The following is a 25164-nucleotide window of genomic DNA, read 5'->3' as shown; positions in this document are numbered from 1 at the left end:
TATATGTATGTGTGCATGTGTGTGTGCGTGCACGTGTGTGTACGTGCGTGTGTATATACATACATGTGCATAGGTGGGTGGGGTGCTTGTTAAGTTGGGCTCGCCCCAGACAGACCGGCTGAAACCAGCCTGAGCTAAAGGCCGGCTGCTCTTAGGGAAGGGGGGAAGGGGGAAACCCTTCGTGGAGAGACAGGAGCCTTTCAAGGGAGACGCGCCCCTCCTGCTCTGAATCCAGCTGCTGACTTTAAGGCAAGGATGATGTGTGCTGGGCACACACTTGGGTTGCTCTCTGCCCATTGGACTCCCCAGCCCGAGGTCGTCGCCGGGAGCAGGGCCTGGGAGCTGCTGTTGGGCAGTGGGGGCCCCTGCAGGGGACTGGCCACCTGGTGAGGAAGGAGGGCGGAGAGTGGGCAGGGGATGCCCGGGTGGGGCGGCGCGGGCCGGGATGGCCATCTCTGCTGGGAAGGGAAGCCCGAGACCAGGTGGGATGCTGGCGCTGGAGGGCCGCCCGGGGACGTGGAGTCCCAGGGGGGACTGTCATGGGGCCAGCAGCTGCCTTCCAGGCAGAGAAACCCTGGGCAGAGAAAGGGGAAGGAGACCATGGAGCAGGCAGGAACCTGCGGTTGGAGCAGCACCATGGCCCACCAACCGCCCCTGCGGGAGGGGTCCCGGGGTTCAGGGCAGGTGATGGAGCGGGCGGCCTGGGAGCCGCCCCAGAGGAGGCCCGATGGGCCGTCAGGCGCCCCTGCCCTCAGCCAGCTGGGAGAGGACTGGACATCCCTGGCTTGGCCTCTGTTGGGCGCCAAGGGGTCCCAGGGCGAAGGGAGCACGGGGGTAGGAAGGGGCTGCAGAGCATAGGAGGGCGGAAGCGGGGTCTGTCTGGGGGCACCAGGGGTTTACGAGGGGGACTGGGTGGGGGAGCTTGCAGTGAGAGAGTAGTGGCGCCGGGACGGCCGGACGCCAGGGATGCCCGTCCCAGGGCACCGGAGTGCGTGCCCTGGACCCATGGCCTCTGTCCGCCGGGCCCCTGGCCTGTGTGGTGGTCACAGACGGAGGGACATTCCAGAGCCTGGAGAGCATCTGCCGCGCTGGCTGTCTGACCAGAGGACCACAGGCTCCCTGCCCCGGATGTGCCTGCTCGTTCCTGGAAACAGGGCAGCCATCCTTGGGCCGCTCAGAGCCGGCCCCCCGTGGGCTCCCTGGCCGGGTGGGGACCGGGTGGCAGTGGAGGCCAGAGGCCGAGGGCAGGCATGCGGCGTGGCCGCCACGTCCTCCCTGGTGTTTCCAAGCCCGGTGCTCTCCCTCTCTGGCTGCGTCCCACTGACTCCACCGTTTGAGGGGGAAACACGAGCCCGTGCGGGTGACACAGTGGGCGTCCAAAGGTGGCCTGTGGGAGCTGGCCTCCCTGTCCCCTGTCTGCGGCACAGCCAGGCCCTGAGGGCGGCTGCCAGGGCTCTGGCACCCCCTGCCCTCCTGCCCACACCCTTCCCCGCTCAGCCACATTTGCTGAGTGGGTGAACGAATGAGCGAACGGGGGGCAGGTTGAGCAGGGCGGGCCTCAGAGGCCACGTAGTGGCTTTGTGGAAGGACAGAGGTGGCAGCCGCAGGGGCAGGGGCTGGAGGCCTTCCGCGGGAGGGCCCCTGCTGGCCGTGGTGGCATCTGCCACTGAGCCAGGCGGGGCTGGCAGGCAGGAGGTGGGGTCTAGGAGGGAGGCGGGTGGCAGAGCTGCCGGCTGCCGCGCGTGCCCCCGGCCAGTGGGCAGTGCACGGAGATGAGTCGTGGGTCGTGCCCGAGGCCCTGCGCTGGCGGCCGGGTGAGCGCCAGGCTTGGCACAGGGCAAGTCTTGGGTTGAGGGCACCTCGGGCCGAAGAGCTGGACTCGGGCAGGCAGCCCCTCCCGTTCCACGTGCCCTTGCTGACCGGCCGCCTCATCTGCCCACCTAACGCAGACCCTTCCCCAGCCACGCACCTGTGTCTCTATTTTTATAAACTTTTTATTACGGGAAGCTCAGCTGTATATCAAGGTAGGGAGTCTAGTACAGAGAACCCCAGGTCTCCTGCCCCATGAGGATCAACTCCCCGGCTCCTGTCCAATTCCAGCCACTGTGTCACCCCAGCCAGTGACACTTGAGTGCGCTTCCAGCAGACAGGAGGCCAGCCAAGGTGCCAGGAAGGCGCCCGAGGACAGAGGGCTGATTCCTGGCCTCGTCCCCTTGCTGGCCGATTCCCAATGTCCAGTCACAGAAGGATGCCTTCCGCAGGTGGCTCTCCCCAGGTGGCGGGCAGTTGGGCCTGCGAGGCCCCATCTGGCCGTGCCTCTGGTCTGTGGATCCCACCGCCGGGTCCCCTGAGGGGCTGTGAGGCTGTGGGCAGAGCCGGGGACCTGGGCTCATCCATTGCCCCTGAGAGAGAGAGAGAGAGAGAGAGAGACCGACCAACCTGCAGGGAGACAAAGGGAGTGAGGCTGGGAAGAGCCAGGCCGGGGGGTGGGAGGCAGACCCAGCAGAGAAGGGCTCCTAGAGGCCAGCGGCTGCTGGGTGAGGGGACGGGGGGACGGTGCCGGAGAGGAGGGGGCGAGGGGGCAGCCCGGACCGGAAGGGTCTGTCCCCTGCCTCTCCCGGCCTTCCTCTGGGGAGCTGAGGCTGGTCTGATGGCTCAGGGGGGACCCAGGGCCCAGGGCCTGCGGGGGAGAAGCAGCCCGCCCAGTGCGAACAGGGCCGGCAGCGGTTCAGGGTGCGGGGGCTCGAGTGGCTGGAGTGAGGACCCGGGACAAGGCTGAAGGGACTGGGAGGAAGAGCGGGCGGCCCAGGGCAGGGCTGCCGGCCAGCGGGAGGAGGGCGAGGGGGATCCTCTTCCTCCCCCGAGCTGTGTCCCCATCGCCCGCAGTTTCCTGAGGGGTGTGCTCCCATCCTCCTCCACTCCCCGTGTGGCGTCCTGCAGTCACCCCCGCCTTGCCCCACTACGGTGAGAGCAGGGGCAGATGACAGGGCCCCCAGGCTGGCTTTTGGCCAAACCAGCGGGAGGCGGGAGGGATGTTTCCCAGGCCTGGTTTTCGAGAAGAGGGGAACAGAAAGTACCTGCCGTGACAGAAGCCCACGCCTCCTCTCTCAGCCTCGCAGGGATGCCAGGCCCAAGGCTGAGCCCAGGGCCCACGGGCCCACGGGCCCACGCCATCCCGGCCAGGCGCCTGGGCCAGGGTGAGGCAAGTGAGGCCTCGGCCCGGCACATCTACGAGGCCCCACAGAAGTCAGTAATCAAGATAAAGTCTCCTTTGGTGCAATATTTCAATACACCAGAGATAATGCAGAATCCACGAGAACAGAGAGTCAGCTATACTAGATTAAAGGCAGGTGGTGGGAGATGGAAGACCAGCCTCCACGGCCCGCCAGGCTCACCAGCCTCCACGGCCCGCCAGGCTCTGGAGGTGCCTGCTGCGCAGGGTCCCCCTCCGCCTGCGCCAACGGCCACATCTCCCTGCGGGCGGTCCAGCTGCCCCGTCCGCCCAGCTGTGCTGGGGATCGTGCAAGAGAGGTTGTGGCTCATCTCCAGCCTTCTGTCCCGGAGCCGAGGCAGGCGTCGTGCTTCCATCTTCCAGGAAGCCCCTCCCCCTCTCCACTCCTCCCACCTCCCAGGTCCAGCTCCAGGGCCTCCTCCTTCAAGAAGCCTCCAGGTCCTGACCTGCCCTCTGTGAAGCCTCGCGCTGCCCCGTGCTGGGTACGCCCACCTGGCCATGGCCCCCGCCCCCGCCCCCCGCCAGCCATGTCCAGCACGCTTGCCCACGCGTGGGGCGGCGAGGGTGGGCACAGAAGAGGGGCAGACCGTAGTGTAGAGTGAGGTCGGAGTGGACACAGAGTGTATGTAGCCTGGGGAGGACAGCCTGGGTGGGTCAAGGCCCTTGGCCAGGGGCCACACTGCCCGGCTCAGGACACCCCACCTGGGTGTCCTCAGGGTCCTTCGTCCTCTTTCTCGGCCAGGGTCCTGAATCCCCCACTCTCAGGGCTTTGTCCCCTCCTTGACCCTGACGGCAGGGGCCTCGCTGCCACCCGAGGTGAGGAAGCTAGGGCCCGGGAAGCAGTGAGGTTCCCGGCTGGCGGTGCGGTAGGGGCCCTGGGCCACGTCCAGAGCCTACGCTGGAGTGACTCCGCCTCCGGGGGGCACGTCCCTCGAAGGGAGGCTTACCTAGATAGGGTGGGTAGTGATGCCTATCTCCCAGCTGCAGCTGTTGCCAGCAGCCTTTTTCTCTCAAACCCCAAACGTTCGGAGGGGTGGGGGGCCGGGAGGAAGGGGCAGGAGAGACCCTCCTTCAGACATGCGCCTGGACCGCCACCACCCACGGGCCTGCCACGTGGGCTCCCTAGCACGTGCAAAGCCGGAGAGGAGGGTGCTGGGACGAGGCGCGGGGGGCTCCACGGTGGGTGCCAGCAGTGGGATCCTTCCCAGTCCTTCTCTGAGGAGGGTCCTTTATGGTTTTGAGACCAGCCGGCAGTGAGAATGGGCCAGGCCTCTCGGAGCCCCGGGGATCCAGTGGGACTTGAGGAAAGGACCCGGCCCTCCCCTGAGCAGCCCCAGCTCCCTCCACTGGGAGGGAGCTGGCCGAAGGGCCAGTAGACGGAAGGGCCGTGGGGCAGGGAGGTGGGGAGAGACGCTCCATCCCACTCCAGGCCGACAGGGTTCTGAGCCTGCGGCCACTCCTGTTTGCAGCGCCCCGCTATGGGCCAAGAATCTGCTTGTTCCTTGGCGCTGGCCACCCGGTTGGATTCTCCGGTTGGGGCCCCTGCTGACCGGTGAACGGGATTTGTTGAGGCCCTACTATGCGCAAGAGTGGGTGGGGTCCCAGAACAAGGACACAGTAGACATTCAGGGGAAGCCCTGTGGAGGACGCCAGGCAGGGTGGGGGGCTAGGGAGGGGCCAGGGGAGGAGGCTGGGGAGGCTGGGGGTCGGGGGACGGGCAGAGAGCAGGCAAGGCAGGGGAGGAGCCCACGGGGGGACCCTCAGGCCTGGGTCTGGAGGGTGGAGCCCGGGCCCTCCTCAGGGGCCTCTGGGCAGGGTCTCTGCAGGCTTAGGAGGCCTGGGCCAGCCACTCCCCTTCTCGGGCCTCAGTTTCTGCCTGTGGAGATGGGCAGGGCTGGGGTCGGAGCTCTCGCAGCCCCTGGCAGTCTGTGCAGAGAGAGGTGCTGAGGCCAGGTGCTGCGGGACCCAAGCGGAGGGCTGCGTAGCCCGGAGGTGGGCTCTGCAGGGGGCGGGAGTAGCCCTTTGAGCAGGGTGTCCCAGCCCTGAGCTCAGAGTGGGGAGAAGAGAACGCCCCGGGAGGGCCTGGCGGAGCGGGGGAGGAGAACACTCTAGACCAGGGGAAGGGATGGTCTGGAAAGAAGGCCCCTGAGGAGGTGGGTGTGACGAGGTGCAGCTGGTGGAGGGGAGGGACGAGCCTGCGGCTGGAGCAGAGCTGCAGGAAGCCCCCGTGTGTCCGCGGTCACCCCGTCAGCGTCAGCGTGGGTGTAGTGCGTGCGAAGGTGCAGGGCCTTCCTGCCAGCGTGCCGGGGTGGCGTGCGGGCACCGACCGCAGCCACGGGGCTCAGCCCTGGGAAAGGCTCAGCGCCATCCAGAGAGGCCAGAGACGATGGGAGAGAGGGTGCCTCCGCGCCGCCTGGTGGTCTGGACTCGCTAGCTCGGGCCGTCTCCAGAGCGAGTGCTGTCTTAGCAAGCACACCACTCCTCTGGAGGTGTTGACACAGGCGGCCTCTGGCACCCCACTTCCTCTCCCAGAAACTCCCCCAGGCAGCCCTGGGGTGGGGCTGGTGCAGGTGGTGGGGAGCCATGTCACCCCGACTCTGCTGTCATCAGCCTGCCCACCGCCTGCCGGCTTGAAGGAGGCGTACAGTCAGGGGGACCGGCTCACCTCAGCCCTGCTTCCCCACCACCCCCATCAGGTAGCACCTGCGTAGGCTTTGGCAGCTCAGTGCCAGCAGGCCAGCACCCCTGGGGCCAGGGGTCTCAGAGCGGAATGAGGGCTGGGATGGGGTCTCAGCAGGTGAGGGCTGGAATGGGGTCTCAGCAGGTGGGGGCTGGGATAGGGTTTTGAACCTCAGCAGAGTGTCCTGATGGAGGAGATCTGCGGGAGGTGATGGTCTAGAAAGGGGGCAGAGCGTGGACAGCAGTGCAGAGGAACTTAGGGTGTCTCCCAGGGCCTGGGCTCCCACCTCATTAAGTCTCTGAAATGTATCCGTGGGTGGAGACAAGCATCTGAAGCTGGAGGAGGAGGCATCTGAGTGGGGTTTTCCTCGCACAGTGAGCGCTGCCTTGTGAAACTTGTCCTGGATCCTGGGCTATTTCTAAAGTGGGGTCACAGCTCCAGAGGTTGCTATGGTGCCCAGGCAACGGGGGTCTGTGCCCACTCTCTGCCCCAGATCCCATTCAGGGAGTCTGCGGGGTTCCTTGGGGGGCCAGCAGGGAGGGCTGGCGGGAGGCTGCGCTGTGCTCGGACCTCCCAAACATGACCAGACTTATCTCCAGGTGACAGCAAAGGTATTTCAGCGCATAATCAGAGGGTGGCTTCCTACGTCTTGCAGGGGAAGCCGACTGATCTCACTGTCACCCCTGGAGCAGGAAGCGACACCTCTGACGTCCTCCTACCCCTCGGGCCAGCCTCCCCCAGCAGGAACTGGCAGAGGGCCCCTGACAGCCGAGGACCCTGAGCACCGGCCGTGCTGCGAGGGGCCGTAGCTGCCACAGGGCAATGGTGCACAGTGTCTGTTGGAGGTGACAGGTCTGTACATCCAAGCAGGAGGCCAGCTGGGGCCCCTGTTCTCCACAGAGGGCCCCACGCCCTCGCCTGGCACAGGCAGGGACCTCAACTGGTTGCCATGCCTTCTGGGGACCCCATGCTATTTGAGCTGGACCTTGAGACTTGACTCCCCAAACTTTTTTCACCCTAAAGGACAGAGATGAGGCGCCACGAGCAAGGCATTTCCTCAGGGTCTCGTGTGCACCTTGAGACGCTTGCAAAGTTGGTGTCCTTCTCCCTGACAGTTAGTTTGTTTTATTATAAAAGGGAAAATTGAAAGACTGCAGTTAGATTTTTTAACTTTCCTGCACAAAATATTGGGCCACGCTGAGGCTACACTGAAAGTTATACGCCCCGGGGTGTGTGGACCGGGGCCCAGACCCTAGGCAGCCGTCTGCGTGGAGGGCATCAAGGGAGGGGACAGGCCTGCCTCCTCTTCTCCCGCCCAGGCAGTGCCCTGGGTTGCGGGTGATCCAGAAGAGACAGCAGCCACCCACGGGTGCCGCACCACTGGCCCGAGTAGCGAGGGGCAGGCCCTGGACCCAGCTCGGGTGGGGAGGGGCACGGAGGACCCCCTGTGGCAGCTGGGCCTGCAGAATCAGGGGACATTCCCAGTAGGCTCCGCGGGCTCTGGGCTGGGGGTGCCACACGCAGCTGGCCTGGCTGCGGCCAGCAGGGCAGGCGGACGGGAAGGGAGGATCCCAGCAGTTGTTCCAGTGGGCTCCGGGGTCTGAGGAGACTGCCTGCGTGGGTCTGGGGGTCACAGAACCTGTGCAGAGTGTCGCTCAGAACAGGGCAAGAACAAGCAGAACCCTGCGAAAACGAGGAGAGAGGCTCCTCAGGGGCTGTAGGGATTTCAGACACGGTGAAAGGGCCCATGACAACATAATTCCTGGCAAATGTGCCGTGGATAATTCAGCAGAGGTGGAAGGGGGGTAACTGGTGGAAGACTTCTGCTCTGGCTACAGTCTGAGCTCCTGCCTCCCTAGTGGCCTGTGGCCTGGAGGCTCCCAGGGGGCCGTGGCTGAGGAAGTGGGCGCCCGCATGCCGGACACCAGTGAACCTGACACTGCAGCCGCGGGCTCCAGGACTCTTCCCTTCCTGTGTGGGGAGGGGGCCGGCGGAGCAGAACACACCAACCTGGCTGCGGGCCCTCCCCTGAGTGGACTGAACCCCCTTCCCTACCTCACCTAAAGGTCAGCGAGCCCCCAACAGGGCCTGTGCCCATGGGGGAAGGAAGGCCACTCCCGTCCCACCCCTCCAGGTCCTTCCAGCCAGAGAAACAAAGGTGGGGGGATGGGAGGGGGTCTGGTGGGCGTGCGCCGCTCACGCATGCGTGCTCCGTGGTCCCGCACGTTTGACACCAGCACCCCCGGGTGCTGCCCGGCTCAGGGTGAAGCCAGAGCTTGGCCTTTGCACCATCTGCCCCGGCCCCGAATGTCAGAGCGCTGACCCCGCCCACCTCCACCCTGGTGAGCTGATCCCAGCAGCCCCGGGCTGTGTCACGGAGCATGTCCAGGGGAGCGAGAGGCACGGAGGGTGAGGCCACGTGCGTGCTTCTGATGACAGGGTGTACCACGCCCAGGGCCACCCTAAGGCCGGCTCTGAGCCACGGGTCTGCACCCGGAGGAGCAGGGCTGCCCTCATGGCCCTGGCTGTAGGGAGCTCAAGGGGACTCCTGACCCCAGGGTGGCCTCAGGCCAATCTAAGTGGGACCTCAGGGCAGAGAGCTGGGGAGGGTCTCGGAGGGAGGGAGGGAGGGAGGGAGGCTGGCGCCTGGGGTGGCCCCAGCCACTGTGCCCTCAGGAAGAGGATAAAGCACTGGTAGGAGGGAGGGAGGGAGGGAAGAGGGGGGAGGGGGGAGGGAGGGGGGAGGGAGGGAGGAGGGGGGAGGGAGGGAGGAGGGGGGAGGGGGGAGGGAGGGAGGAGGGGGGAGGGAGGAGGGGGGAGGGAGGGAAGAGGGGGGAGGGGGAGGGAGGGGGAGGGAGGAGGGAGGGAGGAGGGAGGAGGGAGGAGGGGGGAGGGAGGGAGGAGGGGGGAGGGGGGAGGGAGACGGAGTTCTGGAGTTTTCTGGAGAGCTGGTTGACTGAGCCACAGACCCTGCTGTCCTGAACCTCGGCAGCCAGGAAAGGCCAGGCGGGGCAGGTGCCGGCCCACCGAGGTGCAGGTGTGGATCAGACGCGGGCACCACCTGCAGCTGGGTTTGCCGAGCGGGTGGAGGGGGCAGTAGGCGGCCCTGGGCTTTGTCCTCAGCCTGTCTCGGAGTCGCCTCTGAGCGTCCCCCCACCCTGTGAGAATGGTACTGGGTCTGGGGCGAGGCTGGCCCCCCTGGCCCCCCCATCCCAAGAGCTGGCAGAGTTGGGGTGGCTGGGACTGGAGGTGGACGGTGGGCTCCCGATTTCCTCTCTGCCCAGCGGCAGGCAGGTCCCTGCAGACGGGGCTCGGGAGAGGGGAGGGGAGCTGGGTCCAGCCCTGGGTCTGCTCACCGGGCACCTTGGGCCCGCGGGCCTCTGAAGGCCTTGGTTTCCCCACCCATCCAGCAGGTGGGGGTGGCCTGGAGGGTGCCTCAGAGCTCCTTTTGATTTCTTCTTTGGGAAGGTGAACTGGGGGCTCCTGACTGCGGGGTGGGCGCTCACCGCCTGCATCCCTGGCCGGAGGTGGGTGGGCCCGGGCTCCCCTCCCGGCCTGCGGCCTGCGCGCCTCACACCCTGCTCCCCTCCTGCAGCCCCAGGACCATGAACAACAGTACCTGCGGCTCCAGGGAGCTCCCCGGGCCCCCGGCGGTCAAGTACATCTTATTCATCTACACGGGCGGGCTCCTGGTGCTGGGTCTGCTGCTCAACAGCCTGGCACTGTGGGTGCTGTGCTGCCGCCTGCTGCGCTGGACGGAGACCCGCGTCTACATGGCCAACCTGGCCGTGGCTGACCTCTGCCTGCTCTGCGCCCTGCCCTTCTTTCTGCACTTCCTGAAGAGCAGCACAGACTCGCCACTCTGCCAGCTGTCCCAGGGCATCTACCTGGCCAACAGGTACATGAGCATCAGCCTGGTCATGGCCATCGCCGTGGACCGCTACGTGGCCGTGCGGCACCCACTGCGAGCCCGCAGGCTCCGCTCCCCACGCCAGGCCGTGGCCGTGTGCGCCGTGCTCTGGGTGCTGGTACTGGGCTCCCTGGTGCTTCGCTGGTTCCTGGATGTGCAGGACGGCAGCTTCTGCTTCTCCAGCCGCTCCAGGCAGAAATCCTACACCGTGGTCTTCTCACTGCTGGGCTTCTGCCTGCCGCTGGCCGTGCTGGTCTTCTGCTCTCTGCAGGTGGTGACCGCCCTGGCCCAGAGGCCAGCCGCCGACGCAGTCCAGGCGGAAGCCACCCGGAAGGCCTCCCGCATGGTCCTGGCAAACCTGGCCGTATTCGTGGTCTGCTTCCTGCCCTTCCACGTGGTGCTGACTCTGCGCGCGGCCATGGGCCTGCGCACCTGTGCCATCGGTCTTGCCCTCCAGATCACTAGCAGACTCTCGGACGCCAACTGCTGTCTGGACGCCATCTGCTACTACTTCATGGCCAAGGAGTTCCAGGAAGCATCTGCGCTGACCGCCCTCCGCACCAGAGCCAAGGCCCACAAAAGCCAGGACTCTCTGTGTGTGACCTTGGCCTAGGAGGTGGGCCACGGGCTCCTGGGCAGTGCTGCCGAGGCGGGGACTCGTGAGCAGCGACGAGGAGCTCCGGGGTCGGGCTGGGGGCGCTCTCACGAGGCCCAGGTGGGCAGAACAGCCCAGGCACGGAGCGTGGGGAGGAGACACCCCTAGCCCTGGGGCCGAAGAGGGGCAGGGAAGACGGCAGGAGGATGAGGCCTGAGCGAGGCCAACGCCAGGGGCCCTGGGTGGGGCTGCACCCGGAGCCTGGTACCTCTGGGGTGCCGGGGGGTGGGGCCTCCTGGGTGCTGTGAAGCTCTGATGGCTAGCTTTCTGCTGCTGCCCCACAGGGGCCGGAATAAAGCTCTCGACCAAGGCTCTGTGTGTGCCACCCACACTCACATGGCGGGAGGTGGGGGCCTGGGGGCATCTTCCCAGGTAACTTTCTAGAGCTTTCCCCGTGGGGGCTCTCCTCGGGCCCTGCCACCTGCTTCCCACCCCTGCCCACACTCCACATCCGTCTGGCAGTTCCTGGAGGGGCCACGCTGGCCGCCCTGGAGGGCTGGCTCTCATCTGCCTTGCCAGGCCCAGGCCCGGGCCGTGCCGAGTGTAGGCAGCTGGTCCTGAGCTCCCAGGCCAAGTGTAAGGAGGGGCGGAGGGGACGGTTGACGTCTGTGTCCGGCAGGTGACACGAGCGAGCATCTGTAAGGGCCAGAGGTGGGAGGAGCCCCACGTGCCTCAGCCCGGGGCGTGAGGAGGCCCTGGAGACAGAGACAATCTCTGGAATAGAGAAAAAGTGAGAGATGGGAGAGAATGAGAGACAGACGAGGAGAAGGCAAGAGGCAATGGGGGTGGGAAGTGTGGAGGAAAGGAGCAGGGGGACAGAAAGCAACGGGGGCAGAGTGATAGGGAGAGCAGGAGAGAAGGCCCGGCCAGAGACGAGAGTGAGGAAGACGTTGAGCAGAGCGAGAAGGGGCATCCGAGGAAGGTGAGGAGGGAGCACGAGGGCAGAGCCGGAGACGAGGGACTAACAGACAGACAGACGACAGGTCAGCCTGGTCTCCCCGAGGCGCCAGGCCCTCACGCCCTCCTGCAGACCGGGAGCCCCAACGGCTGGCCTGGGAGCCCTTCTGGTCCCTCAGAGGGTCCCCGAGAGCGGGTGGGGGTCCTGGATTCTTGAAGAAGGGCCAGGGGCCAGCTCTGCCTGCCACAGGAGTCTGGGGACCCCACGCCTAGGGCCGCAGGAGGATGGAACTTACAAGGGGCCACGTGGCCTGGGCGGACAGGGTAACCGGGCGGAGGTGCGGACCGGCAAAGGTGCTGGGCTGAGCAGAAGCCTTGGGTGGAGAGGCCCAGAAAGGACCCCCCACAGAGCCCCCTGCCTGGAAGGATGCCACAGTCCATGCCCAGGCACAAGGCCAGGGGCTGGGGCCCCTCGTCCCACGGGGCAGGGTAGGGGAGGTCCACAGGCTGGAGGGGGCCTTGGTGGAACCCCCTGAGGTTAGGGGAGCGACACCCTGACCCAGCTTGTTCGGGAGCCCTGGGGCTGGCACTGGAATTCGGCAGGAGAGAGGGAGAGAAAGATGGCGGGGCTGGGGGAGGGGGAAGAGAAAGGCGGCGGCATCTCCCTCCCTGGCCCAGGTGAAGCTCAGCCCAGCCGGGGCAGTGCCGGCCCCTGACCCGCTGAAGCTCCCTCCATCTCCCCCGCCCGCTCCAGGCCGTTGGCCTCGGTGCCTGTGGCCGCTGCCCCCGGGAACGACTCCAATGGCTGCGGTACGGGCAGGAGTGTCCTGTCCAGGTGGTGACCAGTGTCTCCATCTGCCTCCTCACGGCGCTGGGTCTGCCCTCAGCGGCCCGGCACACTGTGTGTTCTGCCACTGTCGGCGTAGGTTGACAGAGACCTGCATCACCTGGTCAACCAGGTGGTGGTGACCGCCCGCTGCTGCTGAGCTGGACGGATCCTGCCCCCAGGGCCGGGAGGCCGCCCGTGCGAGGTCCTGCAGTGTCTCCTAGGTCAACACCTACAGGAGCAGGTGCGTCATTTCAGCGCGGCCTGAGGGGAAGCTCCGGGGGACCCTGCTATGCCCAGATCGTCATGGACCTCAGGATGTGTCCACTCCACTGGGGCCAGAGGGCCTGGCGTGGAACCAAATGACTGGATCAGCACAAACACCTGCACTAAGAAGCCCAGGAAGGCGACCGTCCTGAGGACTCATGCTAGAGCCCGGAACCCCCAAACCGGGGCCGGGCAGTAGCGGTGGGTTCCCCTGACAACCTCAGGTGGCCAGGTGACTGGAAGAAGGATCGGGAGGCCCAGGCCCCTCGTTGGCCTCCCCAGCCACACAGGGAGATTTGTTCATGCAGAATGAGGGCGGACAGGCCGCAGGCAGGGCAGTCCCAGGCCAGAGCTGCTTTCCTGCCTGGCCACCAGCCTCAGCCTGAGGGAGACAGACTTCTTGGCACTGAAACAAAGCAGCAGGGCCCTGCACCTGCAGGGTGGTCAGCATGGCCTGCTGGTAAACCCCCGTCTGCCCATGCAGGTGCCCCACCCATGGCCTGGCCCCGGGGTCTTCCGCTGCCAGGAGGTCCAGGCTCACCTGGAGGCCCCGGCCACGCTGCCCGCCAGCAGCAGTTCACCTGCCCCCTCCCGCACTTGCTCTGGTGAGGTGGTGAGTACCTCTGGCCCCTGGGCGCACTGCTCTGGGCCCAGGCCCAGGGACGCTTCAGATGGCCCGTCAGCAGGCTCCTCAGAGAGGCCGTTTATGTAGCCAAGGCTGGTGGCGGCATCAGTGCCCTTGGCCGCTGCTCCAGTGCCGAGGACGTCAAGAGCCGCCGTCCTGTCCTTGGATCAAGTGCAGAGCTTCTCGGGGTGCCAAGAGCACGGCCACAGCCCCTGCCCCCGTCTCCTCTCGGGGCTGCCTGCTGGCCAGAGTGGCAGCTGGCCGGCAGAAGGAGGTGTAGCCCTGGCCCGGCATCGCCCCCTCTGGAAACTGCAGGGCATGAAGTCCGCCCCACGGGGTCCAATCCTGACCACCGGTGGGTGGGGAGGGGGTTCCTGAAGGGGGCACCGCCATGTCATCGTGAAGAGGCAGCGCCTTGGAAGACAACCCTGAGCTGCGAGTGACCCCCGGAGGGCCAGACCCGAGTTGACTTATTCATCAGCAAGTGGAGATAAAACCAGCCCCGTGACAGGCACTGGACCCCAAAACGTGCACCCCGGAGCCTCAAGGGCTGCGTTCTGAGGCCTCGCATGGAGGGAGCAGGGAGGAGAGAAGCTGGGAAGTGGGCCAGATAGGATCATGGGGCCTTGCAGGGGGATGCGGGCTCCACGGGTGCTCTGAAGGTGGGGGAGGGTTTGCGTCAGAGGAGCCGGAGGCGCTCTTCGTGCGGGCCTCTCCTCGTGCTGCACTGGGGCGTCCAAGGGAGGGCTGGCCAGGGCCAGGGTGGCAAGGGCAGAGGTTGGCCAGGATGAGGGCTCCGACCGTGATGAGGGGCAACACGGGACTCAGTGGGACACGCTAGAGGGGCGTGGCTAAGGAGGAAGAAAGGGTGCCCTCAGGAGTCCGGTGTCCTGGTTCCAGTGCGGAGGGGTGTGAGGGCCGGAGGAAGCAGGCAGCAGGCAGAGGCAGCGGAGTGACCCTCCGTAACCAGGAGGGTGCTCTCTGGAGAACAGCGGGGCGGGGTTGCCCAAGGGTCACGCTAAGTTCTGTCTCTTCTCAAGGACACCCCGGACCCCACCCCCACCCCTGCAGAACCCCCACCGGTTCTGTAGTCTTTGCGCCTCACACACTGGACTGGAGGCCAGAATCGCTGTCCTTGACGATGCTCAACTTGCTGGTCCCAGCCCTGCGCCCCGCACGGGGCAGGGACAGGCTGGACAGGACAGCTCTGGCGGGCGGGGGCGGAGCTTCGGCGATGGGGGCGGGGCCAGGCCACCGGAGCCGCCCACGTCCCCGCCGCTCCAGGTTCCGCCCCTCGGCGCCAGGTCCGGCCCATGCCCAGGGCCCCGCCCCTTAGCGCCCCGCCCCGCCCCCTCCCCTCCTTTTCTAGGAGGTTCCGCGCCCCGTGGGGCTGGGGCTCTCTGGTGCAGCCCCTCTTCCGTCCTCAAAGACAGTTAAGGCTCCAGGAAAAGAGCTGGGGGGCGGCTCCCGGCGCTGGTGGGGAGGGGGAGGAGGGCCGGGGCTTTGCCTTCCCCCTCACCTGCCTCTCACTACGCAGCTGTGTCCAGCTCTGCTTAAGGTTTTAAGTTAATTTACGAAGGGAATGTGAATTCTGCACTGCGACCGAGACCGACAGGGTGAGGATGGCATGCTCAACAGAGACCCAGCGGGGCACACAGGCAGCTCGGGTCATGGGTCTGTCCTGCCTGCCACTGTCCCTCGGCCCTAACTCCTTCCTGTAGGACTGTCCCAGTCTGCCGGGCGGTGGGGCGCTGCAGCGGAACACCACAGGCTGGGTGGTCTGTAAGCGGAGCCCCGACATCAGTGCCCACTTGGTCCGGGTGCCGGCGTGGCCGGGTTCTGGTGGGGCAGGCTCCTGGTTCCCAGACCACCGTCTTCTGCTGGGTCCTCACATGGTGGAAGGGATGCGGGAGCTCCCCGGCATCTCTTTCATAAGGGCTCTAATCCTGTCCCCGAGGGCTCCACTGTCGTGACCTAATCAACTCCCGAAGGTCCCACCCAGTACCATCCCACCCGGCCTTAGGATTCCAACATAGGAATTGTGGGGACACACAGACATTGTGACCATAGCAAGGGGCAAGTGATTTGACTTCGGTCATCACCTAGAGCTTGCCTGGTACATAGTCAGTATCACAAGGTGCTGGTGTCTGTTAGGAACTTCCAAGCCCCCCTAGATGAGAACCACTTTGTTAGTGAGAAGTGCTACCCAAGAGAAACAAAGCTGAGCCCTGGGCCCCTGCCCTCCCCTCCCTGCGTCCCGGCCAGCACACACGCAACAAGGCCCATCTCCCCTCGCCTTTCCTACCACCTCCAAAGTTTACACCCCAGCTGCCCTGTCCTCAGCCTGCCACAGCCTCTGGAACCCTCCCGCCTTTGCCCTGTTGGCCTCAGCTGGGAGCCCAGTGTGCCAGGGCCGGCAGGCTCTGACCTGCCCTTAGGATAGCCTGAGGTCCCGCAGTCCAGAGCGTGGTCCCGCAGCCTGGCTGCCTGCGTGCAGGTTCGCGTGGCTTCCTTACCAGCCGCAGTGTTCTCGCCTGTATCCTGGGATCCTTGGATCCAGGGTCGCCTCTAACATTTGTAGGGCCAAGGACATGAGTACAGGTGAGACCCAGGCACGTCCAAGTATTGAACTTACACCCGAACCCTCGGAGTCTGGCCTTAGTTCCCAGCCCAGGTCCCCAGGCCTGGAGACCCCATCCCTGGCAGGGCTCTCCGGGAACCTGAGGCATATCCCCAACTTAAGGGTCTCCCAGGACTCCTGGGAGTGAGTCCCTGGCTGGGAATGATGGGGGTCAGGGTGGCCTCCCTCAGGCACCCCTTTTCAGACTTGGGATCCCGAGGACTCCCCCAAGCCACCACGTGAGCAGAGGACAGGGAAGGGCATGTCCCGCCTGCACTGTCCCTCTGAGCAACTCTGAGAAGCGGTTTTCAATGCTCCTCCCATCTCATCCCCTGGACGTGCTGCAAGGCCCCTGGGGGGTCCAGGCACCACAGGCCTTGGTCCCTCTGTTTGTACGTAATATTGCCACGAATGGTCACTATCTTCCTGTCAAGATGCCGAGGCAGCTCTGCATCAGACTCGGGGAAGGCTGTGGGCCTGGAGAACCCCAGGCAAAGCTTGAGTTTCGGGTGTTGGCTTTGAGGCCTGGAAATGGGGAAGGCGTTAGAGAGTCAGGATAAATGGCCACCCATGAGATTTGGCGGCGAGACCTTTGCTAAAACGGTCACCTGCATCGAGGTCAGAGCCAAAGATCACCAGGAAGCCTCCGTCAGCAGCCAGCACCTGTTTTTTTTTTTTTTTTTTTTTTTTTTGTGGTACGTGGGTCCCTCACTGCTGTGGCCTCTCCCGTTGCGGAGCACAGGCTCTGAACGCGCAGGCTTAGCAGCCATGGCTCACGGGCCCAGCCGCTCCGCGGCATGTGGGATCTTCCCGGACCGGGGCACGAACCCGCGTCCCCTGCATCGGCAGGCGGACTCTCAACCACTGCGCCACCAGGGAAGCCCCTGCATCTGTTTTATTACTCACTGCAGCGGGGGACTATTAAGATTCACATTTATAGCAGGCCCATTTATAAAACTCTATCCCAAGAATTATAATTCTATCAGGTCCCCATTTGAGATGTTGTTTGATCACTTAGGCGATAGCATTAACACTGAAAGAGAAAAACATCAGAATTATTCTAGAAGACAAAACAAAATTCTTGCTGTGGGGCTGGATTATTTTATTACCCTGTTTGCGACAACAAGATACTGTAATTACACTTCCCACAAATGGAATAACTTGGAAGCCCTCACCTTCTAAGGGAAAATAAAAATGATTTTAGTGGGCAAAAGCATCTCTCTTGGTTCTAGATCTTCAGAAGCTCGTGGGAAGGTGGGGGCAACTCGGAGGTGACTCATTGCTGGGACCCCTTGACCTAGAGCCCATGCCCTGTGTTTCCAAAACCTGTGGGCGAAGTCCCAATAGAAGCGAACATTAGATCTTAGGAGGAGAAAGGAACGCAAGAGTTGATGAGACTGAAGTGAAACTTTGGATGAAAATTGGAATGCTTGAACAGACTGCAGGGGAGGTGCATCTGCTGTAGCAGAACGTATTCTGGGGATATGTACTGTGTCTGACTGGGGACGGCATCCCCTACCTAATCCCGTAAAACAGGAGGCGTGTAAACGCACCCTTCAGCCAACATTGATCGGGAGTTCTAAGTGGGGGTCAATGAGATTGTCCAGCCCACAGAGGTTATTAATACGAAATAGTATAGGACGCCTGATGGACGAAAGGGGATTACCATCTTCATTATGTCCGGTAGAAGCTGGAGCGCAGTAAGGACAAATTGAACTATAAGGCAAAAGAACTACTGCCCCATGTGGAGCACAGACTGGGCCTTAGGGTAAAAGTCAGCGAGCGCCACCCAGCGGGGACCACTGGGATGCTGGACCAGAACATTTCCGTCTGAGATGATTGGTCAGCTATTGGGCTTTGATTGAGATCACTCCTCTTACCCTGGGACATAAAGTAATTCTGAAACATCCTAAGTGATGCCAAAGAAACCGCCAGTGGGGAGGTCCGTGACCAGAAGAGCTCCCCAATAAGATGGAAATTTTATTTACTTACTTATACAGGTGCATGCTCCCAGAGGAACATCCATGATCAGGGAGCCTGTTTCCCCCTTGCACTGACTTTGGAACCCCTGAGGAGCCGCCAGACGCCACTACCGCATGGACGGTGCCCTATACACAGCTCTCAGCAGACCAACAGAGGGCTGCCTGGTTTACGGACGGCAGTTCCAGGGGGATGGGCAGCATCCTGTTTGCATGGTCACCATGTGATCAAAGAAGGTAAAAACGAATCAGCTCAGTGGGCTGAATTGCATGCGGTTTGCCTCTGCGTTTGAGTTTTTACTGACTCGCGGGTGGTGGCCAATGGCCTGGCCATACGATCAGGTAGATGATCAACAGAAAACTGACCTGTTAAGGAGACAGTCCCACGCAAATCACTATGGAAATTTAAGGGGTGCATTAAACTAGGACATTTCGATACCCATCAGAAGAACCCCCTTCCAGGATCAGAGGTGATCGGGATTGGCAAATGGCTATCCCGGTGCTTTTGCCTAAGGTGGCCACAGGGACCCATGAAATGAGGGGACATGTGGGCACTGCAGCCAGGCAGAGATGGGCTGAATCTCTACAGGGTCCTCCTGCACCTGCTGAGGCACAGAGTGCCGACAAAGGCTGTGTGTCCATCAACGAGAGAGACTGAGACTGCAGACGGCTGGGGGTAGGTTCCCAGCTGGCGGTGGCTCCCACAGGGCTGACAAGTCAGATTGATGCCCCACGGCCCCAGGTGGCCACAAATGGGTCCCACTAGGAGCAGACGCTGACCCTGCCCTGGGCTTTGCGGGCCCAGTGGTAGATGCAAGCGCTCAGAGTGCCAGCAGGGTTTGCACCAGTTTGTACGGTCAAGTTCCGTTTCTTCAGGCCAGAGAAGACACTTTCATCTTCAGAGTAATGGTCTGACAGAGAATTGGAGCAGGCGATTGAAGCACTGGCTGTCTAAGCGGTGGGGAGATGTGGCACAAAGGGCCGGTGTGTGCTAGGGGCCACGGGCAGCTCCTCCCAGAGAGCTTCCTGTGTTTTTCTGGGGGGTCCAGGGAAAGGGGGTGAGGGAGAAGCTCGTCCAACTATACAAGTCTAGGAAGACTTGTAGAAACGGGGAAGGATTCTAGTGCGACTGTGCGGTTTGGTGCACATATATTAAGGATTGCCTTGTCTTCTTAGTGCATTTAACCCCTCTTATCAATATGTAATGTCTCTCTCTGTCCCTGGTAATCTCTTTGCTCCGCAGTCTATATCTGATATGAACATAGCCACTCTGACTCTAGTTCATGTTTGCACGGCGTATCTCTCTCCATCCTCTTACTTTCAGCCTCCTTGTCTGATGAGGGTTGAAGTCGGCTTGTGAAAGGCGGCATGGACTAGTGTTTTCATGTCCATCCAGCCAGGCTCTCTCAATTGGCGTATTTGATCCATTTACATCTCAGTGGATATTGACATGATAGGGCTTTGTTCTGCCATTTTATTTACTGTTCCTTCTGTTTCTGTCTTTCTTCTGTAGAATTTACTTTTAGAATAATTTTAGATTTGTAGACAAGTTGAGAAGATCGTACAGATAATTCCCACGTGCCCTGTGCTCGCTTCCCCATTGTTAGCATCTTACATCTGTGTGGTGCGTTTGGTGCGATCAACGAACCAATATCGATTGTTGTTATTGACTCCTGTCATAGTTCGTTCCTATAGTGTAGTTTTACCTAACGTACTTTTCATGTCCCAGCATCCCATCCAGGATGTCACGTCACATCTAACTGTCCCGACTCCTGGGCTCTCCTTGGCTGTGACGGTTTCTTAGACTTCCTCGTTGTTGATGACCTGGGCACATGTTTTGTAGGATATCCCCCTATTAGAATTTATCTGGCCTTTTTTCACTATTAGACTGGGATCGTGGGCGGGGGGAGGAAGACACAGAGGTAAAGTGCTATTTGCTTCTCGTCGTATCAGTGTGCGTACTAGCAGCATGATAGATCACCGTGGGTGTTGACCGCGGTCACCTGCCTCAGGTAGTGCATGTCAGGTGTCTCCACTGGAAAGTTGCCCTTTTTCCCCTCTTTCCATCATGTCATCTTTGGAAGGAAGTCACTAAGAGTGGTCCACACCTATAAGGAGGATGGGATAGGCTCCCCTCCTTGAGAGCAGAGTATCTGCGTCAATTGGAATTCTTCCACACAGGAGTTTCTTCTACCTCATTCATTTATTTATGCGATAATTTATTTTTATCAGCGTGGATATTTATTTTATAAAGTGGGTTATTGACTCAGTTTTTTTTTTTTTTTTTTTTTTTTTTTGCGGTACGCGGGCTTCTCACTGCTGTGGCCTCTCCCGTTGTGGAGCACAGGCTCCGGACATGCAGGCTCAGTGGCCATGGCTCACGGGCCCAGCCGCTCCGCGGCATGTGGGATCCTCCCGGACCGGGACACGAACCCGCGTCCCCTGCATCGGCAGGCAGACTCTCAACCACTGCACCACCAGGGAAGCCCTTTGTTGTTGTTTTTTTAATTTTTATTTTATGTTGAGTCTAGTTGCTTTACAATGTTGTGTTAGTTTCAGGTGTACAGCAAAGTGATTCAGTTATACATATACACGTATCTATTCTTTTTCAGATACTTTTCCCATTCAGGTTATTACAGGATATTGAGTAGAGCTCCCTGTGATACACAGCAGGTCCTTTTGGATGATCTGTTTTATATATAGGAGTGTGTACCTGTTAATCCCAAACTCCTAATTTACCCTCCCCCACCTTCCCCTTTGGTGACCACAAGTCTGTGAGTAGATTTTTGTTGTTGCTGCCCAGACTGTTCCAGTCTCGGCCACTGGGGAACCTTTTCAGCTGGGTCCTTGTCCCTCTGACATACTCCCACCAGTGTGGGTGTTTGGGGGGTTTTCCTACCTTCCTGGCGCTACAAGATGCTGCAGGCTCACCTTGTGTACTTCCAGCCCCAGCCCTAGAAGCAGCCATTTCTCCAGGAAGTGCTGGTTCCTTTGATCGGAGGATGGGTTTAGAAATCAAGCTCTGGGAGCTGGAGGGGTGCTTTTGGGCCCTCTCTGCAGGCACCGGACTCCTCTCCAAAAGACCCCTCCCTCGCCGCAGCCGGGCTCCCACACCCCACGCAGCCAGGACGGGTGGGAGTGTGCTGGCGGGAGGGAGGGGCAGCGGCCCGGAGATGGGGGAGCTCTTGCTGGAGCCAACCTGGACGTCGGGCCTGGTGTCTGGAGCCCAGGAAGCCAGAGGTGTTGCAGGGCAGCCCGGCCCTCGCTGCAGGCCCACGAGACCAGCCCCTGGAGTGCACCCCCCAGCGCCCCTCCCACCACTACCCTGATCACTTCCTGCCTTCAAAATGGGCAGTTTAGACCATCAGGGGCTGGAGGGTCTAGGAGGAGTAGGGGTGCAGAGAAAGCTCCAGGGCTGTGCCTGGAGGCCTCAGCAGAGGGCAGCCCCTCTCGCCCTGTAGCCAGGCTACGGTTAACGCCCGCTGCCCACAGCGGGCTGCCCTGATTCCTATACGTACCGCAGCAGGTGCGGAGCAGCCCACGCCTGGGGCACTCCCCGCGGAGAAGCAGGGCAGCCCCAAGGCCTCCTTCGGCTGCGCAGCGGACTCTCTGGCCTCCCACTGACCTCTTTGCCGTTGCGCCTCCTCCCTGGAGGGCCCTGGGCTGGGCTGGGCACCGCGCGGTCAGTCAGCCTCTCCCCCCCCTCCGGCACAGGGGGCTGTGAGGGCGCAGCCAGGGGACCAAGGAAAGGTCCTTGGAGCAGGTTAGCGGCGCTCGTTCCTTAAGTGGCCAGCACGGGGACAGCGTAGGGGCTTAACCAGCACCCGTCAGGTAACGCTGACCATATAAAATGACGGGGTTGCCTGGGCATGAGGCTGGCAGTACAGGGGTGGCATACCCAAGGGCACCTGGAGCTGTTCAGACAGGTGCAGCCAGGTACTGAGGGAAGCAGCTGGATGCGACCACGATAAACACCACCTTGTACCTCCCACCCCTCAAGGCTCTCTCCCCTCCCCACCTCGCCACTGGGAGATGCGTGCTGTCTCCAGACAGCGCTGGACACCTGGCCCTGTGGCTATTTCAGGCCCCAGCAAACAGACCTAACGCATCAGTAAAGCCAGGCGGAGACCCGCGGGTCTGGTGTTGCATGAAGAGCCATGTTTATTTCTCAACTGGACAGAGCATTAAGTGCACACACATCGTACAGGAGCCTAGAGCCTAACACTTGGGTTTCGGACATCAGGGAACTAGAGTCATTACATCAGGATGGCAGTTACAGTGCAGGGGCTGGGGTGTGCCACACAACCACGTATGTACAAGCCACAGGGGAACTCAGGGGACAGTTGGCCGCAGGACGCACGGACTGGGAAGAAGCCACAGCCTGTCGTCTCTCCCGGGGGAACACGTGGCCCAGCCCCAGGGATACAGGAGGGTGCCTGCGGGGTCCCCACACTGAGGAGAGCTGACGGAGGACCAGCGTGGCCACCCTGCCCGTGCCTGCAGCATGGGCGACGTTTGGGGACCCTCCCCGAGTGCCTTGCGACATCCGCCCCAGAGGTGTCGAGGGGGGACGAGGACTGCCGGGAGACCACGTCACTGCAGCCGCCCTGGGGTGTGTGTGTGTGTGTGTGTGTGTGTGTGTGTGTGTGTGCGCGCGCACGCACGCATTGTCGGTGAGTGAGACAATGATTACTCAGAACAGAGAGGCCTTGAAGCTTACGAGCGTCTCAGTAGCCGGCCCTGGGCACCAGCCGGATCGCTTTGGAGCCGGGAGCCCAGCATCTCCCTCCCTGGGGCTCCTACTAGGCCCACAGCGGAAGGAGCCCACCCCTCCCTGGGGGACAGAGAGCCCTCTCCAGGCGAGCACGGCCTCAAGCACAATGAGGCTGCAGCCTGGGCGGCAGCAAGCACTGAACCGAAACCCGTCCAAGAGAGACGGCTTTCTGGATCTTTCTCTCCTTCCCCACTCGCAGGACACAGCAGCCACAGCCAGACCTGACTTTCCTGTCTGCACCCCACAACCTGAGGACCCTCACGGGCCTCCAGACCAGCCTCCCATGTCACAGATGTGGCAACTGAGTCCCAAACCACTCGTCTCTGGCTTACGTGACACCGGGCACGAGAGAGCAGCTTTCCTGACTACACACGGAATTCTCGGACCCAGGCCCTCGCGTGGAGCTGGCCTGAGAGGAGGAAGTGGTGGCGGGTAGGGGCCACCAGGTGGGCCACACCTGGTTCCGAGTCACTGCCAAGACGGCGCAAGGCCCAGACGAAGCAGCCCTGGAGGCCTCCATGGCCGTGGAGGCCCCTGAATTGGGGGCGGTTCCCAGAAACCCTCCCGGGGGCCCCCTGCCCCACTCAGCGGGTGCTCTGCAGGTTGGCTGGCCCCAGACACCTGTGCCCGGGGTGAGAGGGCCTCAGACTCTCAGGAGGCCTCCGCCTCAGGCTGGCTGACCTGAGTGGCCGTGGCCTGGCCCTGCACCTCCAATCTCCCCGCAGGAAGGAGGGGCTCTCGGAACCGACCCATCTTAGAGCAACTCACCCCACCTGTCTCTCCTCCCTGCCCTCAAGGCCATCGTGGTGGCCCGCGTCAGCGCTTGCTCCAGAGTGTGCTGTCCCCTCTGCCTCTGCGTCTTGGCCTCTGCCTCCAGGGAAGCCCTGTGCGGGGGGCACAGGCCTGCTGGTTTCTGGACAGTGTTTGACTTCAGTCTGGAATGTGAACCCTCCGTCACCTCCTCTTGGGGGACGTGGTAGGGGCGGGTCTTGTGCTGCGGTGGCTGAATGTGCCTCTGAGTGTAGGAACAGGTCACTGAAGACCCCGTGGTTTCTCTGAAGGGCTTATGGCCTGGGCATGACACACGACCAGACTCTGAGCCCGGGGCTGGCTCCTGCCCGGTCCCGGGCAACCCTCAGGCATGGGGTCTGCAAAGGGGACGAAATGGATATTGTCACGAGAGGGCAGAACAAGACAAGGGTGACACCCTCGGATACAGGAGGAAGCCCCCTTGATGACGGATGACCCCAGCACTGGCTGCCCTCACCTGACCCCATGGAGTTTTCTCACCAGGACTCAGAAACTCCGCTCTTGGGGCAAAGAGGGGAAGTCACGATTCCTTCCCTGGAGCTCACCCCGGGTCTCACAGTGGCTGCAGACGCCGCACCAGAAGCCCCTCACTGCCTGGACCACCTCTAAACACAGCTCCCCGCACCCAGCCGGCCTGGACACGTGACACTCCCGGTGGGACCCTGACCACTCTCCCGTTTGGTTCCCACCAGGACAGCTGCCAGCCAGGCGCCTGCTGCCTCACCTCCCACATGCCGCCAGGGACGGGCTGCCCCACATCCTGCCAGGGACGGGCTGCCCCACATCCTGCCAGGGACGGGCTGCCCCACATGCTGCCAGGGACGGGCTGCCCCACATCCTGCCAGGGACGGGCTGTCCCACATGCCGCCAGGGACGGGCTGCCGGCGTCACCGGGACAGTCACACCTCGGGTAGCTGCTGTCCAGGTGAGACGTGGGTCCTCCCTCCTGCGAGGAGGATGCACCCACCTTCTGCGCTGCTCAGACCTCAGGCATCAGACCCCCCAGACACACACACGCACACGCACACACACGCACACACACACACGCCCTGGGACCAGGGCCTGCCCCACGTGCCGCTGGGCAGAGGCCTCAGCTCAGGCCGGGCAGGTGCCCCGTGGTGCCAACCAGGAGGCGCCCGGCCTGTCCAGACACCACCTCACTGTGGTCTTCCCAGGCAGCTGCCCTGCCTTGTGTGTCCCCAAGAAGCTTGGGAGGTGCGTTTGGGAGCAAGCGGGGTGGGTCCACCTGAGCCCTGCGGGTCTGGGTGAGGGCATTAGAGATGCACGCTTATAAATAAAACAGTCTTACAGTTAACTTCCGAGTGGGCTGTTTCAGTGTCACTAACTGATGTATATTAATTAGAGTCTGTCTATGCTTAAAAAAATATTAGAACGGCAGCGATGCCCCCGTGGCTCCTGTCCTCTGGCCTTCCTGGCGTCTCCCAGCTCTTCCCACCCAGGGTGCGTTCTGAATGAAGAAAGGACAACAAACGCGGCCTCTGCTGGGAGCACGACAGGTCGTGTGGCAGGTCCCCGGCCAGAAGAGGTCTTTTGGGGCCCAGCGCGGGCATCCCCAGGAGGAGGGGGCGCGTTGGCTGTCTGCTGGGAGCAGGGCTGGGCGGCGGATGACACGACAGATGGTGACGAGGGTGGGAGAGCGGGGCCGGGCCTGCTGGCTGTCCAGGAGGGCTCGGCTCAGACCCTCATCTGGGCAGACCTCCTCCTGGAGAGCTTGGACCTGCCGGGGGCGGGAGAGACGTGGCGGTCAGGGCGCCAGGCTGCTGGCATTAGCGTCTCTGGTTCCCCGGTCGCCCAAGAGCCGTAACCTCTGTCTCCTGTCCCTGCGACTCGCGGGGAGCGGCCCCCCCCCCGCCCCAGCTTCCTTTGTG

General features: G+C 62.7%; 2 protein-coding genes across 3 annotated transcripts in view; one reads left to right on the top strand and one right to left on the bottom strand.

Moving 5' to 3' along the window:
- GPR35 (G protein-coupled receptor 35) overlaps window positions 1–10787 on the top strand; it is a 33625-nt gene extending 22838 nt beyond the window's left edge. For both annotated transcript variants that reach the window (XM_067740011.1, XM_067740012.1), the window contains exon 2: window positions 9508–10787. In XM_067740011.1, the coding sequence (XP_067596112.1) occupies window positions 9518–10435 (918 nt within the window). In that variant the 5' untranslated portion in view covers window positions 9508–9517 and the 3' untranslated portion in view covers window positions 10436–10787. The remainder of the gene's footprint in view (window positions 1–9507) is intronic.
- Window positions 10788–21827: 11040 nt separating this feature from the next.
- The window catches only part of KIF1A (kinesin family member 1A), an 89961-nt gene continuing 86624 nt past the window's right edge, over window positions 21828–25164 (bottom strand). The window contains exon 51 of the mRNA XM_067740003.1: window positions 21828–25013. Within this exon, the coding sequence (XP_067596104.1) occupies window positions 24971–25013 (43 nt within the window). The 3' untranslated portion in view covers window positions 21828–24970. The remainder of the gene's footprint in view (window positions 25014–25164) is intronic.

This window comes from Pseudorca crassidens, chromosome 6 (assembly GCF_039906515.1).
Source record: "Pseudorca crassidens isolate mPseCra1 chromosome 6, mPseCra1.hap1, whole genome shotgun sequence".
Classification (NCBI taxonomy): Eukaryota; Metazoa; Chordata; class Mammalia; order Artiodactyla; family Delphinidae; genus Pseudorca; species Pseudorca crassidens.
Note: the sequence above shows the minus strand (reverse complement) of the source record. Positions and strands in the feature narration are given on the sequence as shown.